At 42.0% G+C, this 16,827-nt stretch overlaps 1 protein-coding gene across 8 annotated transcripts in view; it reads right to left on the bottom strand.

The window, feature by feature from the left end:
* Positions 1–1,399: 1,399 nt before the first annotated feature.
* Positions 1,400–16,827, bottom strand: part of cep112 (centrosomal protein 112) — a 120,340-nt gene continuing 104,912 nt past the window's right edge. For 7 of the 8 annotated variants that reach the window (XM_006791480.3, XM_035907924.2, XM_006791479.3 and 4 more), the window contains 4 exons: positions 13,530–13,619; positions 5,336–5,437; positions 2,513–2,577; positions 1,745–2,051 (listed from right to left, as the gene is read on the bottom strand). In XM_006791480.3, the coding sequence (XP_006791543.2) occupies positions 2,027–2,051; positions 2,513–2,577; positions 5,336–5,437; positions 13,530–13,619 (282 nt within the window). In that variant the 3' untranslated portion in view covers positions 1,745–2,026. Of the gene's footprint in view, positions 1,718–1,744; positions 2,052–2,512; positions 2,578–5,335; positions 5,438–13,529; positions 13,620–16,827 lie in introns of those variants that run through there. The other variant, XM_006791481.3, reaches the window with a different exon arrangement.

The following is a 16,827-nucleotide window of genomic DNA, read 5'->3' on the forward strand; positions in this document are numbered from 1 at the left end:
CCAGAAAAACATTTTTTTTTGGCTAAGACGAGAGGATGTGTGCCGGGTGCTTTTACAACACTCACTGGCCATGAAACACGCCAACTTTTTTAAAGCTAATCTGTGATGGATGGATGAAAGTTTTCTTTTTAAATTTGATCAAAGACACCAGCTGATCTACCTGAAATTTAAAGACTCAGGAGCTCAGTACCACGTCCCAACCTAAAACTTGAATACTGAGCAGCAGCCATGTTCACATACAGTCCCTGCTATTAAAACTCGTCTCTGTAAGTGGTTGGAAATGATGTACAAAGTACTTTCATTTGGGTTGGATGCTCCCAGAGACACGAAAACCCTCGGCACTTTTTCTTTTTTTAAAACTATGCAATAATAATAATGCACTTTAACGTGCAAAACCCCAGACACTGTCAATGAGAGGAGAGGCAATGTAATTACAAACACCATGCAAACCACCCTTTCGCATACTTCCTTAGATGTACAGGCATGCGCTGAAGATGCTGTGTTGTAATAGCTATGTTTCCTCTGTGCACTTCATCCAGAAACAACACGCTCTACAAAGGCTTTGTGCTGAAAGACTAAATTCCTGCTGGTTTGACACTCCTCTCTCCTTTCTGTCTCTTTTTTTCCCTATTCTTCTTCTCCTCGGTCTCTGCCTGGGCAGCAGAATCAGCACATCAAATAAATACAGAGCAAAGGGAATCGTGTTTCATTTGGAGACAGCGGGAAAAAGGTCACGGACAACGGCAACACGCGAACTGTGGGCGTCAGAAGAAAAGCCGTTCCAGTGCAAATACGCGCAAACGCCTCTCTTTGAAATCCAATCTGATTTAAGGGATTTAATAACACCTCCAAACTGTCCAAAAATCAATTCGAGCCCATGCACTCCTCACCTACCATACAGAGCACCCAACAGACAATGGCTCATTATGGAGCCACCAAATGTTATTATCATCAAAAAGCCTCTGAGCTGGAGACTTTGGAGACGGGGTGACCATTTTGCGGACTCCATCGTCGGCTTGGGTTTGAGCCGCTGGTAAAAACACAAAGTGGTGCGCAGAGGCAGAAACACTGGGGCCGAGGACTGTAGCCTTTGGCCTGAGATTCAAACAACCGACTTGCGGCGGTCTTTATCTGAAACAACCACAAACCCCCCCCCAACTACTCTTTACAGTTCAAATGGGGTCTTAAGCAGAAAGGCAATGCTAAACAGTGATGGGGAGATGGGATTTCAAGGTCTGGGACTATAGTTACACAGCTAATCTTGGTTAACATGCATTTTGTGGTCATTGAAAAACAAAGGCAATGGCACAGCTCCCCCTAAATAAGGGATTAATTATGAGGTATTTGAAGAAGATGAAAAACATGCTCGGAATAAGGAAAAAATAATAGGAGGACAATAGAAAACTGAAGCAAAGTGTTTTATTAAAAGCAGTTGATATATTTAAAAAAACATCAAGTTAATAATGATATCAAAAACAACAATACAAAAAGCTAAAAACATGAGAATTTTTTTTTTGAACAAGACAAAACTAAAATCTGACAATGAATAAATATTTCAGATGTTAAACCAATGGAGAAAAAAAACAGTCTTTCAAAGTAAAAGATGACGTGGCAGGTGTGTCAAATACTCGTAACAGCCAACAGCGCTCACACCTGATCGGCGACGCCGTCCTTCATATCCGGGCGGAAGATCAGCCTGACGTTATCGTGCTGTTACCTGTGCAGAGAGACACTTGTTGTCGTAATTTCAACACAAATGCAAACCGGCTCTGATTTACTCACTCCTTACTGACTCACAGTCACTTTTAGGAATGAGGGCAGAGTGCAGGGAAATAACAGTTTTCCTGTGATCTGCCGTGAGTGACAGTCCTGGGAGCATTGCGCACACAGACGTGAGCTGCGGCATTGTCTGACAGGGCGCTGTCATCGCTGCACATGTATATAGTTGCAAAAACATAAATGGCTCTTACAGCGTGATGGATGCAGGGAAAGCAATTAAAGCCCTTCAGACTGGAAGCTGTCTTAGTCAAAGACAAGGCTCGCGTCTGCACCTTTAAAGCAAGGCAGCAGACTGATTATGATGTGTACTACACACATGCATTTCTGTAGGTTCAAAACCAGGGATGTCAAACGTTAGGCCATGGGGCTAGAATCGGTCCGCCAAACACTCTAATCTGGCCCACTGGACAGCTTCAAAATATGTTACTCAATACACGGATTTTGACCTTTTAACTGTATTTTCATACATTTTACACCATTTTCTGTTGATTTATGGTCATTCATAATACACCAAGGTAATTGTAAGTAAAGAGAAACAATGAAATGACAAAAAAAATCCTGGTTTTCCACTAACTTGTAGAGTCTTTTTTTAACGGTCCACAGTAAACACAAAAACTTCATATATTATGATTACAGAATAGTCTGGGAATGAATTACCAGAACCTTTTCTGTCATTTTACTAATTTCTCATAAAGTTTTACTGCTCTGGCCTACTTCAGATCGACATGCTCACCTGCTGCTGCGACAGGCATCCAGGTCTTCCTGTAGCAAAGAGGCTCTCATCTGAAGGAAGTTAACCTGAAACAGAGAACGGCACGGGGTAATCTTCAACTCTTTCCACCATTATGATGAGTTTTAAAAACGAAACAAAGACGTGGTTTGGTGACCATTAGAAGAGTTTTCTATGTTTTTATAAGGGTAACTGCAAAGGCAGAGACCACCTTCACTAACTTCTAATTGCAAATCCAATCATATCTATAATCAGGCCTGAAACATGACCGAAACCACTCAGGTTAGAAAAGAGCATCAAGAGCTACTCCTAGTTGGCTTTCAAGGGGTAAAGAGTTCAAATATATTCAGTATGAAGGAAGCAAGAACTGGTTCATCAGGACACAGGAATTGGAAGTGGAGAAGGGTTTGATTGATTTAGGTCGGTTGTGCTTTTTTAGAAGAAAAGCTCGGTTGTTGACTCCTGGGGTCACGACAGCAGGGGCCGGGGGTCAGGAGATTAGGGCAGCGGGGTTAAGGCACGCTGGGAAGATTACAGGCCCAGGTTAGCCGAGGTTAGGAGGCAGCACCGTTCTTTTGTTTGGCTACAAAGTGCCGGTTTATTTATGAAGTGTGCTTCGCTGAAGTGAAAATAAACTCCATCTACATTTACACGGCATCTAGAGCCTGGCAGAATAATCACAGCTCCAAAAGAATCCGCATTGTTCTGGGACTACCGTACTGGAGCCGAGGGTACATTCCTTTCTGTGGGGGAGACCTCAGTTCAAGTTCTAGCATTTCATTTGGCACTTCGCACTGGGAAAGTATATGCAAAACCATACCCAAATGTGGTTGGATGCCTCCAGAGACACGGAAACTCTCTGCACCTTTTTTTTTTTGTCTTTCTCAAACTATGTAATAAAAATAATGCACTTTAATGTGCAAAACCCAAGACACTGTCAATGAGAGGAGAGGCCGCTCTGTTCATGAATCGCATTTTATAAACATTTTTGATAGCGGAGCAATCAAATCCAATGAAACGGGATCTTGGAAGCGTTATTTGAACAAGGCAGGGGTTAATGATGAGAGCGTTTTATAGAGACCTGCACTGCACGCTGTTATTATTATTATTCCAACGAAATTATTTACAATGTAAATGCTGAGACAAAGGACACGGCTCGGAGGAGAAACGTACGAGTGCGGTTATGCAAAAGCTGACTGTTTGATCTGAGGGGAAGACAATGAGAGATTAACATTTGCAGAGAGGATCAGCAGGGTCCGAAGTGAATGCCGAGGCCATGATCGAGTGCTACGCCGAAACTGCACGGAAGAGAGGTCTCACTCAAACAGATAAGTCTACATCTAGTTTCATACAGAGGATTTTACCTCAGTTTTGATTGATTTATAACAGAAGAAAGTGAAAACACACAAAATCCTGCAATAGCAACAAAAGAAAGTAAACACTGCACTAGTTTAGTAGTTAAAATAAAGAGAATGCTCTCCAGATCTCAGGCAATGGCTTATGTCCAACCTGATCTGTGATCACTTCTACCTGAGGATGGTATATTGTTTGTACGTGTCTTCGTTATGTGTGGTTTGTTGTGTATCTGCATACAGTCACTTCCATACTGTGTAGTTTCGTGGGACCAGCCTGGGGGTTAAGGATGTAAATCAGCAGATATGATCAAATCTGGCATGTTTGCAGCTTACATCCATTTTCTGTATATCTACACCCAGCAAACTAAATCCACCCAGCAGTACCATCTGGAAAGTGTCTGAGTGGCAGAAAAATTCATTTTTCAGGATGACAATAAACTCAAATACAATGCCAATCCAAAAAACACACAATGAAACATCACTCTCAGTCATGGATTGCCATCCTCAGAGCCCAAACCTCGACATTATTGAAGCAGTGGGGGATCATCTTGACAAAGAATATGAAAGACAGCCAACATCCAGAGAAGAGCTTTGAATACCCTTGAATAAGCCTGGAGATCTATTCCTAAAAACTACTAACAGATACAGTCATGTTTTCAGTTTCTTTAATAGAAATAAAGAATATTGTACTCATACAATAACATACATAGATTAGTGTGTAATTACATCTTCCAACAAACTGATGCACTCTCATAAACTTAAAAATAATCCATAAAAATGCAAAGGAGCAGCTGTTGGCTCATGGGAGCCTCCATGGCGCCCCGCCAGCTTGAATGCAGTGGCCGACACGAACATCGCCGCTCTGCCTAATGGCGTTTCATGTATGTGGCTAAAGACCGGCCAAGTACATAGTGCGTCAAAGGCAGACAAGAGAACTTGTAGGCGTTCATGTGTCGTGAAAATTTTAATTTGTGTCTACCGCTTCAGATATAAAACTATAGAGTTATATATGAAGGATGGTACCCATTTTTCATTACATCCCCTCATTGTACGACGTTTTTTTTTCCTGCCACAGTGTCAAAGCCACTTCAAAGTTTTTCACTAATGCCAGCTAACAGCAGCTATCCTTAACTACTGACCTCAGTATCGCTCAGTATGAGTGTCATCAGACAGAAGTGAGCTTCACTGACTCATTGGACACTATCAAACTCATTTCACCAAGTTTTACAACCTCCTCCAGAGTAAACAGACATGGACACATACTGAAAGCTGAGGTAAAGAGCTAAAGACTGTATATCCATTTAATTTTTTGCAGATGTTTCAACAAATCGCTGTACCTACTTCCCAGCTCAAGACTTTATAAGTTATAATGCTGTTAATGGAAGAAAATGAATGGATTCTCAATGAGATGTTCAACAGACTGAACACATCTTTCTTGCTCTGGTTTTGCCTCTATCAGATCAAACCTCACCTGAGCTTTCAGTGAGCTGATTGTGTCCTCCAGCTCCTGCCTGAGCTCCACTGGCATCAGACCTTTGATCTTCTCCTCATACTCCTTATGTACCATGGTTACCTGAGAAGACAGAGGTTGGAAAGATGCATAGTCAGCAAGAAAGTAAGGCACCACATTAATCAAATAATACTTATTAAGTAATATATAGTAATCATGCACTCTCTTGTTGTCTCTGATGCCCCAGAGACGCTCTTATACGGTGTGTCTCAACTGGATAACAATTGTGGTATTGTTGCTGAATAAGTATTTCTTTCTTTCCACAGACACACTCACATGTACGCATTTTCAGGCCAAACCAACAACTCCCTTAGATGAGGCGCACACACACACTGTGGGTATCCCCTCTTTATTCATGGCTCAGAGTATTCCCTCGCTCTTCACAGCTCCTTCACATCTCCACAGGGGGTCCGCAGACTGACATTACTCGCTCTGCGCAACACCCCCTACTGGATGATAGTGACTACAGCGAGATCTGACACAAAGCACTTATGGGCTCAAGACAGCTGGGTTTGGAAAAGGACAGGGCCATGGTGGAGGGCAGGACACATCAAACGCAGCAGCAGCGGCTCAATAGCTAGCTAGCTATCTCCACTGGGGAGGACTGGAGGAAGTCTGTCTGGGGCTAAATTACACTCCACTAAACCAGAGTCTGATTATAGAAGTTGAAAAGGGTTTGGTTAGCGCAACCCCCACTTTTTACCCAGAAACACACATGTATGGACACACACACACACGCACGCACACACACAAACGCAGATACGCACTTTAACAGTATTGTAAAAACATTTACAGCATTTTCTGAAGAGTCGCTGAATCAATTAATTCAGAGCTTGATGAATAGTTTAACAGAGCTCGGGGGATTAATTCGACCCGTGAAAAGCAACAGTTGCCCCCCTCCTCCCCAACATATTTCAAGGTGTAACCAGGGGACAGAGTCTGAGCATTTTAAATGACCATAATGTGTTTTACAGAGCCAAAGTCCACTAGCGTTAAGAATATCCCCACAATCCCCACCTCTCATCAGTCTTTCAAGTGAAGAGAGCGTGAATGAGGTGGTGGGGGCGGTGGGTGGATGGGGAGGGGAAAAAAAAAAGAAAAAAGATTGGTTTCCCTAAAATAATCTTCCTGTTGTGGATTTAACTGATTGTTCTGGCTTTGGCTAATTAATCTTCCTGGGCACAATGAAAGGGATTGGGAAGCACTTCAAAGCAACCCCCAGTATAAATGATCCCAACATGAAGCAGCTCACTTTGTCTCGGCACAGTGTGCTGTAGATTAGTCTGCCACAACTTTGCCAATTTTTCAGGCTCCGTCTGCCCTATTCATTTGAAAGTGTTGGACCAATAACGTCAGGCTGAGAATCCATCAGTTTACAAAAATATGTCTTTTTTTTTTGTGTCCGCGCTGTGTGAGAATGAAGTCAAGGATAATTTGAAAGAGAGGCCTTTAAAAAACAAGGGCTAAAAAAACCAACAAAACAAAACTTGGAAGCTTTAATTTGAATGTCCAGGATTTTTTTAAAAAATGGGCTCAAGCGAAGAGGAGTGCAGATTTTCAAAATGTCTCTCTATCTATAGCAGCTCCTGTAGTCATAACAAAACGGCAAGCCAAGACAAAACACACTTCACTACCTCAGACCAAAGCAATAAACAATGGTTGAATAAACACATCCCTTACCAACCACTCTGAATATAAGTCTTAGATTCTTCAAAAGCCAAGTTCCTCAGTGTTGCATTCTTGATTCATGTATGGTGCCGTCACCGCAGCAACGAGAAATCCACTTTGCCTAAATTACAAGCTCCTTTGCGGCAATGCTGTCTCCGTTTTCTGTCCCATACATTCGGCAAGGCAGCAATAACGCTTTCACGGCGGCTGGATGATGTACATATGGTCGTAAGGGCGACAAACTTGAAAAGTTCATGCATTATATGACATGGTAAGGTCATACAGCTTACATTTGCCCCAATGACTTCATGGTTATGGCACTGAAAGAGTGGCTGCGAGAGAAAATATTACTTGAATTTTCTGCTGCTGTTCCCATCATAAAATAATATGATGGGAACAGCACAGCACATACATATTCCATGAACACACAAACACAAAAATACACCTCAAATCCAGATGAATTATACCTGTTATACAAATTTCCAGCTGCATATTTGTCATTCTTGGATTGTCCTACAGCAGCTTTGGATGAGTCACAGTTCAAAATAATACGTTTATCTTTCACTGAGCCCTTTGTGCAGCCCCTCAGTTCATCCTCTGAAACAAGATGTTTTATAGCTCAGTCGCACAAGAGTAAAAATAGAAAACTAGCCTGCATGTGATTAGGAAAAGTGGCGTTTTCCTGCTGATTGCATTGATCTTTTTTTGGCTGCAAGTAGTTGCGGTGACTAACTGGTCACCCAGAGGTTGAGGGTGTTGCACAACCAACTTTTTCATTGCAAAGCGATTGGACAGGTTGCCTGGTAGGAGGTAACCGACCTCCAAACAATAGTGGTGTGACTCAGACTCACTACAATCACTCTTAGACAGGTTGGTGAAGGCTTTGCAAATAACTGCAATCTAATTTATAAACACAAGCAGATTGCTAACGTGCTGCGCCGATGAGTGCCCATTGTCTATGACGCTTTTCTTTGCAATAGCAGACTCACCATAACTGGTTGGCCACTGGTTGTATTCTGGTTATGATCGTATATAAAACCAAAATTTGCCAAGTGCTTATGTTGTGCTGCAGTTAAATCGCGGTCCAGCAGTAACTATGTCACTATCTGTGGAGGAATTGTTGAATTTATGTTTCGGATCCAAGAGATTCTGGATGGACACTAAATTTATGTAGATGACAAGTTTGTCTTATACAAACAGATTACAAGTAATTGCCAACTTGATCTCATTTGATTGCAAATTGGTAGCAGAGCGACTCCACCTAACGGACTCGATTTTATTGCCGTCTTGATGCACTAAAGTCGCTCGGAAGACAGCAGTTGACTGAGAATAATTGCAGACCTGGTCTCCATCTTCAAAGCTGCCATTTCATAGGCAATACGATTGCAAGTTAACTGCATAGCTTTAAATCAAATTTCTGATTAGCTGCCCCTCGTAAAGAGAACGTTTGAATAGCAGGTGATGGCAGTGGTGGTGGTGGGAGAGGCAGGGCTGCTGTGCGCCTGATGTCTATACTAACATTACAGGGATCCAAGAGTAGAAACTTGTGTACAATTTAGAGCAGCCTGAAGCCTGAAGCCTGAGCTTTTGGCTCACTTGTACATACCTCATTATTTCAAACTTTGGCCATGTTTAATTTAAGCATCCACCACTGTAAGAGAGTACATAGGAGTACATAGGGAAAAGCATATATATAGGGCTCCTTTAACCTGAGGGTGTATTTCTGCTCTTTCTACAGTGTAGCAGACCACAACATTTGCCTTCCCTGATCTAAAGCTTAGCCATAGTTTACTATGCAACATGTGTGGGTGGAAGCAGGACTCTTTTTTTTTTTTTGTTCATAACAACGCATCTAACAGACAACAGTTACAGAATAAAGCAGACAAGAATAGGTATAATACCAATTCAAATTTCTGACTCCACCATGTCTCACAATGGAGTTAAAATTTAAGACAGAAGCATCTAACTCTCCGCAGATGTCTGACTCGTTTCCTAAGAGACGCCGTTTCTTCGACTTTGCATTTTCTTGCCCTATCCGAGGTCCCTCTGCTCGCATCTCTCCTTTTCTTCACGCAAACACATTTTACTTTTCTTTCAACATGATTTTTGCAGCAAAGGCATGTTTATTTTTCTGACAGGTGGAAGGAGACGTGGCGGCATCTGAGAAAAAAGGCTCCTCACTTATTAGGACAGATGTTTGATGCCTTTGAACAATACTGCTGATCAAACCTTCCATGAGGTTCTTTGGTCACTGACGGACTGCAGATGCAAGTGAATAGGAAAGAAAAGAGAGGAAGGGAAACACAGAGAAAAAAAGTGTGCCACTATTTTCCCTGAGCAATGAAAAGGGACGTTGACTTTCTAAAGAGAAATCTGGTTTCATCTCAGAAGCTCTTTGAGAGATGAGATTTTGTTTGTTCTTGATGAAGCGTGATTCTCTAGTTTTGAAGACTGTGAGGAGCGGCAGTCGTTTTCCCCTCCCAGTCATCTTAAAATGACAACATTTCATCTATATATAGTCTTTAGATTGTGGTTTTGACTTTCCCTTGCGTTTGGTACCGTCACATGGCATGGTTTTTGACAGCTGCCAGCAGAAAGGAACAAGCCCTCAACACTTTCAACGTTCAAATGAAGTTTGTCACATTGTTGGGGAGGCTTGATGTATGCTAATGAAGTTGGGGTGTATGTGTGTGTGTGTACAGGCTTGCGTGGGACAGGTTGGGGGGTGGAGGTGGAAGAGGGAGGAGGAGTGGGGGTAGCTGCTGGAAAGACATTTTTGATATACACCCTTGTTCCGGAGTGACAAAAACCTTGTCAGGAACAAGGGGGTACATCAAAAATGACGCCACTCACAAAGTTTGCGCCTCCACATCCACTGAGTTGGCACTCAGTGAGTTCACCAAGGAGCGATTTGAATTCAGAAACGCTTTGCTGCGAGAGGGAAAAAAGGAAACCGCTTCACAGAAATGAGGGAGAAAAAAATAGAAGAAGAAGAAAAAAAAAAAGGAAAGGCAGAAGGAGATTAGAACTGGCTACAGATCTTAGTGAGGTTGTTAGAACTATGGGATGGATTGGTGGCTGCTGATGTAATGTGCCTCAACAAAAACAGCACACAGGAAAACGGCTCAGCCTACAGAACTTAAGTTCAGCTCCTCTGCATTTTTATGTCTGCATCAATACTGAAAACAACTAGAGACATGATTTATTTTTTATTACACCGAGCTCCCGTGTTGCACAAGGATACATCTCTAAAACTTGTACAGTTCGCCATGCCCACTGTATCATTATGTATTTATACAAAGAGCTGTAGTCTTCAATATTCTGCTCCTGTCTTCAAGGAGAATTGAACCACACAGCGAGCTGATGATCTGCCATTTTAGAGTGGGGGAGCCTGCGAGGGCCCTGCTAGTGTAAGGCAAGCAACATCTGTGTGAAGTCTGGGCAGAAAAGCTGTTTTAGCATGAGAGGGATCGGATTACAAAGACACATCTTGGCAGATAAACCAGGGCAATATTATTGCTGTGTGGAGACTGGATACCTTTAGGTTTAATGGCAAATAAAAAACAATGCGCAGACTCTGTCCACAGCATCTCTAACACATGTATAATGTACATTAATCCTGATAGCTGCATGCAAACTATGTCGTTTTCTTGACCAAGAGCATTATATGAGGCAGGAGTCACTATATCATGTAGCCAGTCGCTTCCACTAAGGTGTAATTGTAAATCGCTAAGAAAGGATGCTAATACGCACCTACAAACATTTGCTACAAGATACTATAAACTTGCCGGATGTTGACAATGGAAAAGAAACATTGTTCACATACTTACAAATGCCAACATGGCCTCATAACCACTTATACTTCCACATAACTAACTGTAACCTACATTCTTGGTCATATTCATCCATAAGTTTGCTAAGGTCTGCTCGTCGTGGTAGTGTACATTTTGTCATTTTGAGGGTCTGGGTCAATGTCTGCATGCCTGCAAGTCCACGGAGAATTTACATTACAATGCACCAACAAGGCATGCGCACCAGGCAGTGGACTTCAAAGATGGCGCAGGAGTCATTCCTCCTGCGCCATTAGACCTCCAGATGAGTTAGCTCGAGTCCTAAATGGGGAGGTCAAGACACTAAATATTTAGGAGTTGGTACCAGTATCAGCAGAATTCAACTGAATTGAGTAAGGTGAGCAATCATGAAATAATGACCTCTTATACTTAAAAATAAATCCTTTTATTAAAACAGTGCGCAGACTGAAATGCTAGGATGGTTGACAAGTAGCTAGCTAATGTTATTACAAGATGTCAGTTTCATTACATTAGCTGAGCATCTATGTAATTAGAGCTGCAGTAAACAAATGACAACGACCTTGTTGTGATAGAGGGGTCACAACAAGCCGAAACAACACCAAAGTCTGCTTCACATCAGCAGTTGTGATGTGTAACAATTCAGGAGCAGGACATTGCTGAGGTATGAACGGTTACAATATCAGAAAAGAAAGGAAAAAATTACCCTCAGGTTTCGCTAAAAGCAGCAAAACTTTGGTGGATAAGATAAAAGAAACGTACAACTTTCATGAGTGATTATTCAAGCATAAAAAGAGCAGTGGATAGACATGTCTCACAAACCCAGGATGTATAATAATACATTCTTTCGGAATAAGGTATTGGCTAGACACACGTAAAACCTGTTCATGCTATGAGAGACACTTATTAGCTGGGTGCAGGCACTCTGAACATCCACACTGCCAAAGCCTCCTCTTCTCCCTCTGATGAAGTCATACTCTGTGCTGAAACATTAGCTGCTGTACCTTATTAAAAACCTTCAAACCCCATCATTCCAGATCCTATCTCAGCTGCCCTGCAATGTGTACCCTGTAATGGGTTCTTAGCTCTTCTGGCACATGCACACATTACTTTATTTCTACGATGGCTCACTTCCTGTTGATCTCTGCGCTGCCAACTTTGCTACAGCAAAACAATCTGTACTGGATTAGCGAAATGTGTTAGTGGCTGTGAAAAAAAGAACTGTCAAGCACCTAAAATTGGAACCAAATGCTAAACAGATTTTTAGTCGTGTTTACCCGTTCTTTGCTTCAGTCGCAGTGTTGCTGTTTTTGCTTCAGAAGGCAGCATTTTTGGAATCAGCATCATAATTCATGTTAGTGGCACCGCAATCAAAAATTTAGCAAGACTAATAAAACTGTGATGAAGCTTTGCAAAAGAGGAGAACACTGTGGAAATTGCAATACAACAGCTGTACCTTTAAGGGGAACTAGTTTGTGTCCCATTAATTTCTGTGATACAACTGTTACAATGGACTAAATTCAGACTGTTTTATAAACACTTGGTTTCAGACAGCTTTTTTCAAGTCTGCATCTGTGTGATGTCAGCAACAGTGGGTGTACTTAATATGGTCATCTCAAGCGCAGCAGCCCCAGCCAGTCAGAAGAAAGTTGGTGTAAAGAGAGGGCGGCCTTAGAGCTACAAGATGCACACTTCACACAGTGAGGGTGTACACTGAGGATCCCTAAAACAAATGAGGAATCATACACTCACTTTAAGTATACTTTATGATATACAGAGATACTTATTAATGCTGAAAACACTCAGAAATTTCAACCCAACCCCTCATCTGACATGGGAGCAGGTAGATTCCTGATTCAGCTGCTCCTAAGTCATAGGAAACCATATGACCCTGCTTCTGGGACTGGCACAGTGATCAATGGCTCCTAAAAACCTCTGGACTCTTCCTGAAAATTTACGAAGGCTGGACACTGAGGTGCGCAATGGGTGTGTGAAGTGTGTACAAGGGTCAGTGGGTGGATCAGAGGGGGACGCAGGAGAGCGAATGCCTTTGGTGTACATACCACAGTACAAAAGAACAACCTCCTGTGTGAGTGTAGTCATTAGTGCTTTCTTCTCTGTGTGTGTCAAGGTCAAAACAGAGCCTGATTACAGGGCGCTCTAGAGAGCTGCGGGTGTGTGTTTGTCGGCATGTGTGCACACAGAGGCTTCCCTTTTGAACGCAGGCAGCGGTGGCATTCCTGGCCCTAGGCGCTGGCTCTTGAAGCCAGATCTCAAGGAATTTGGGAAATGTGTGAGGGGGCATATCTCTGGTTGTGAACAGGAGAACGAGAGATGGCAGAGTGATGAGGGGAGGGCAGGAAAGGAAGGGGGGAAATCTATTTTGTTTGCCTTTTGTGGCCCCCTGGAGGATCAAGTAAGGTTGGTAAATTTGGAGGGAGGGACTGGTGACATAAGACGACGAGGGGCCAAAGATGAGGCCTTGTGTGCTTGCACGAACCAAAAGGAATTCTGATGAAAAAGGTTTAAAAAAGGTAATGCTGGGCAGCGAGAGCGATGTAGCAATACTGTTGGCGAGAGAATCAGTTTGGGTAAGGCGGTCTTGCCTCATTCGTACATTTCTCATAAGCATTTGAAAGAGATGGTGAGATATGGAGAGAAAAAGAGAAACTCGTCACCTTCTCTTCAGTCTCCAGCTCTTTGCTTAGCAGATTCTTCTCTGCCAAGTGCAGCTGTCTCTGTAGACTTTCCACCTTTTCCTGCAGAGCCTGAGGGAAGGGAGAGACAGTCAGTCAGCTGACTGACGCAGAGAGAAAAACATTTCGAATTCGGTGTGGCGTTAAGTGTTACGTGGCACAAATTGATAGACATTAATCTGCAGTTACATTTGAGATTGCAAACAGATGCACGCTTTATCTCAATAAGAGGCTACACCAGACTCAAGACCAGAGCTAAAAAAACAAGTAGATGGAGAAAACTAATAGGAATATGGAGTACACAAACATAGACAGAAGGACAATGAAGAGAGATACAGCTTGTGATTACTTTTTGGGAGGTAAAAGGCTATTAACAAAGCAATCTCAGTAATTACTATGAAGCTGCCCTCATTAACCCCAAACTGATTTTTAGACAAGGGCATAAAGAAAGACTTCCCCAGTATGGAAACAAACAAACTTTCTAGTCTTTTATAAAGCTGCAGTTCTTATTCCTTTCCTTGGCAGTACTAAGAAACATACACTGTATCATTTAGTGGATAACGAGCCCTCTCGCATGTATTCCAGTACCTGTGCCGATCAAATTTCTCCACAAGGTACCAATAAAGAATTCAATCTATTTTGCTTTCTAAGACTCAGGCAAGAAAGAAGAATAAAAAAAAAAAAAAAAAAAAAAAAAAAAAGAAACGCACAAAGTAGTTTTCCCCCCTTTCTGCCCGTAAGTGATAGCAAGGCACAGTTCCTGCGTACGACCCAGAACCAGATGTTCCGAGTGCACATGTGGACACTTCATCTTCGATTAGCCTGCATGGAAAGCAGGGACTGATATGTACACACGTGCAAGTGTGCGTGCACACACACACACACACACACACACACACACACACACACAAATATCTTAAGATGAAAGCACGGGCGTGCATTTACACTTGCATGCACACACACCTCCAAGAAGTGTGAGTGTAGCACTGGCTAACATCAATATCCACAGTGTCTCCCCCCCACTGGAGTTGAGTGAGCAGGCCAGGTGTTGACTTGCTGATTCTCCGAGCCGAGGGAAACGCAGTCCAGGTGATAGGCATGACCGCCTGATCTACGATTCAGTCCACTGACATAAATCACGCGCAGACCGCAAGGCTTTAGGGCCGGGGTGAACTTTTAGGTAGAGCTTCTCTGAAAACTACACCACAAAGAAAAAAGGAAGAAAGAAACACAGACTCGGATTTGTTAGTTAGATTTTTATACTGAATACACTCAGATTTCACAGTGTCTGATCCTCTTGGCAATTTTATCTCATATATGACCATTTTCTTTCACTAATTTAAAACACAGTGTGAACTAACCTCAACTGCACTGATTTAGGCTTCATTTAGGCTTCTGGATTTTCCCCCCTCAGCACACATTAATCGGCCAACATGACTCTAGAGCACGCCGAGGTCAGTTTCAGCTCTTCAACATGAAAGGCGGCCCATTTCCAGCATGCTTATCCTATTAATCAGGGTATTTCTTAACTAGTCACGACCCCACTGTAGCCTACATCTCCATTCTGTGAAAGCCTTTGCCTTTGATTTCATCATTTCATTTTGTTTACTGACGAATCAAAGTCTCAGTGACACTAAGAAAAGCATTTTCAGTGGAGTTGACATGAATTACAAGAGCTTTAAGTAGCTGTAGTGGTAGTGTAGAGAAGACATGCAAGGACTAGTATTTATTTTTGGGTGGGAGTGGGTTTGGAGGAGAGGGGCAGAGAGAGATGCACAGCTTATTGTGGTGATGGTCTCTTGAGACGAATTAAACATTTGGGAGAGTGTAGAAAAAAAAAATCTTAAAAAATACTTTCCCATGGTAACAGTGACCATTTCAATTTTGGATTGTGGGTAAAGCACTTCTCTTCCGTGATATCACAAATAAAATGTGTTTCTTTTTAAAAACAAGGTTTATATCCTACATACCTTCATTTTATAATGTTGTAAACTCGTAGTAACTCTACCACCCCCCACCCTGTTATTTCTTTTTTTAACCATCATCCCAACAGGGGGCCCATTTAACAAGTGCTCTTTTAGTGACTGTACCTTCGTTTCTGTTTGTGCTGGAGACAAACTTCTAACAGTTTTAGAAAAGAGAGACGACGAGATTTACAGGCATATCCGGTGTCCCACAGTAACACAAAGTGTTCACAAGGTACTTCTGTGTGAAGTACATATCTGGACACTGACACAAGTTTTGTTTTTTTATACCCATTTACTGAAAAATATTCCAAATATAGTTATATAATGAGTAGACTCCCATCTTTCAAATTAGATGAAGGGTTTAGGAGTTCCAGCTCTTTAACATGTGTCGCTCTCTTTTTAAAGGGAAAAGTAATTGGACATTTGACTCAAAGGCTATTTTCATGGGCAGGTGTGGCCAATTCCTTTGTTATGTCATTATTAATTAAGCAGCTAAAAGGCCTGGAGTTGATTTCAGGTGTGGTGCTTGCATTTGGAAGATTTTGATGTGAACAGACAACATGTGGTCAACGGAGCTCTCCAAAACAAAAAACAAAGCCATCCTAAAGCTGTGAAAACGGAAAAAACCCATCTGAGATATTACTACAATATCAGAAGTGGAAAAATCTACAGTGCATGTAGATTACATCCTGAGGAAGAAAGAAAGCATTGGTGAACTCAGCATCGCAAAAACACCTGGAGGTCCACAGAAGACAACAGTGGTGGATGCCCCAGTGTGTTTGCCCCAATGTTAAGAAATACACTTTTATTAGTGATGTTAACAAACACTCCCAAGAAGTGATATTGAGAATAATTTTTATGGTCATGAGAAACCCCTTCACAACAGCCCACCAAGTGAACAACACAACTCAGGAGGTAGGCGTATCAATATCCAAGTCTACTATAAAGAGAAGACTGCATGAAGGTAAATACAGAGGGTTCACTGCAGGGTGCAAGCCACTCATAAGTGCCAAGAATAGAAAGGCTAGATTGAACTTGGCTAAAAAAACAAACAAAACCCCAACATCTAAAAAAGCCAGCACAGTTCTGGAAAAACGTTCTTTGGATAGAGTATTAACCAAGTATTAGAAATGAACATTTTATTTTCCTGTATTTAATCTGTCCAATTACTTTTGAGCCCCTGAAATGAAGCGATGTTAAAAAATGCTTTAGTCCCTCAGATTTTTATGCAATCTTTTTGTTCAGGCCACTGAATTAAAGCTGAAAGTCTGCACTGCATCTGAGTTGTTTAATTTAAAATTTATTGAGGTAAA

Source organism: Neolamprologus brichardi, chromosome 4 (assembly GCF_056152115.1).
Source record: "Neolamprologus brichardi isolate AB-2024 chromosome 4, ASM5615211v1, whole genome shotgun sequence".
NCBI classification, from domain to species: domain Eukaryota; kingdom Metazoa; phylum Chordata; class Actinopteri; order Cichliformes; family Cichlidae; genus Neolamprologus; species Neolamprologus brichardi.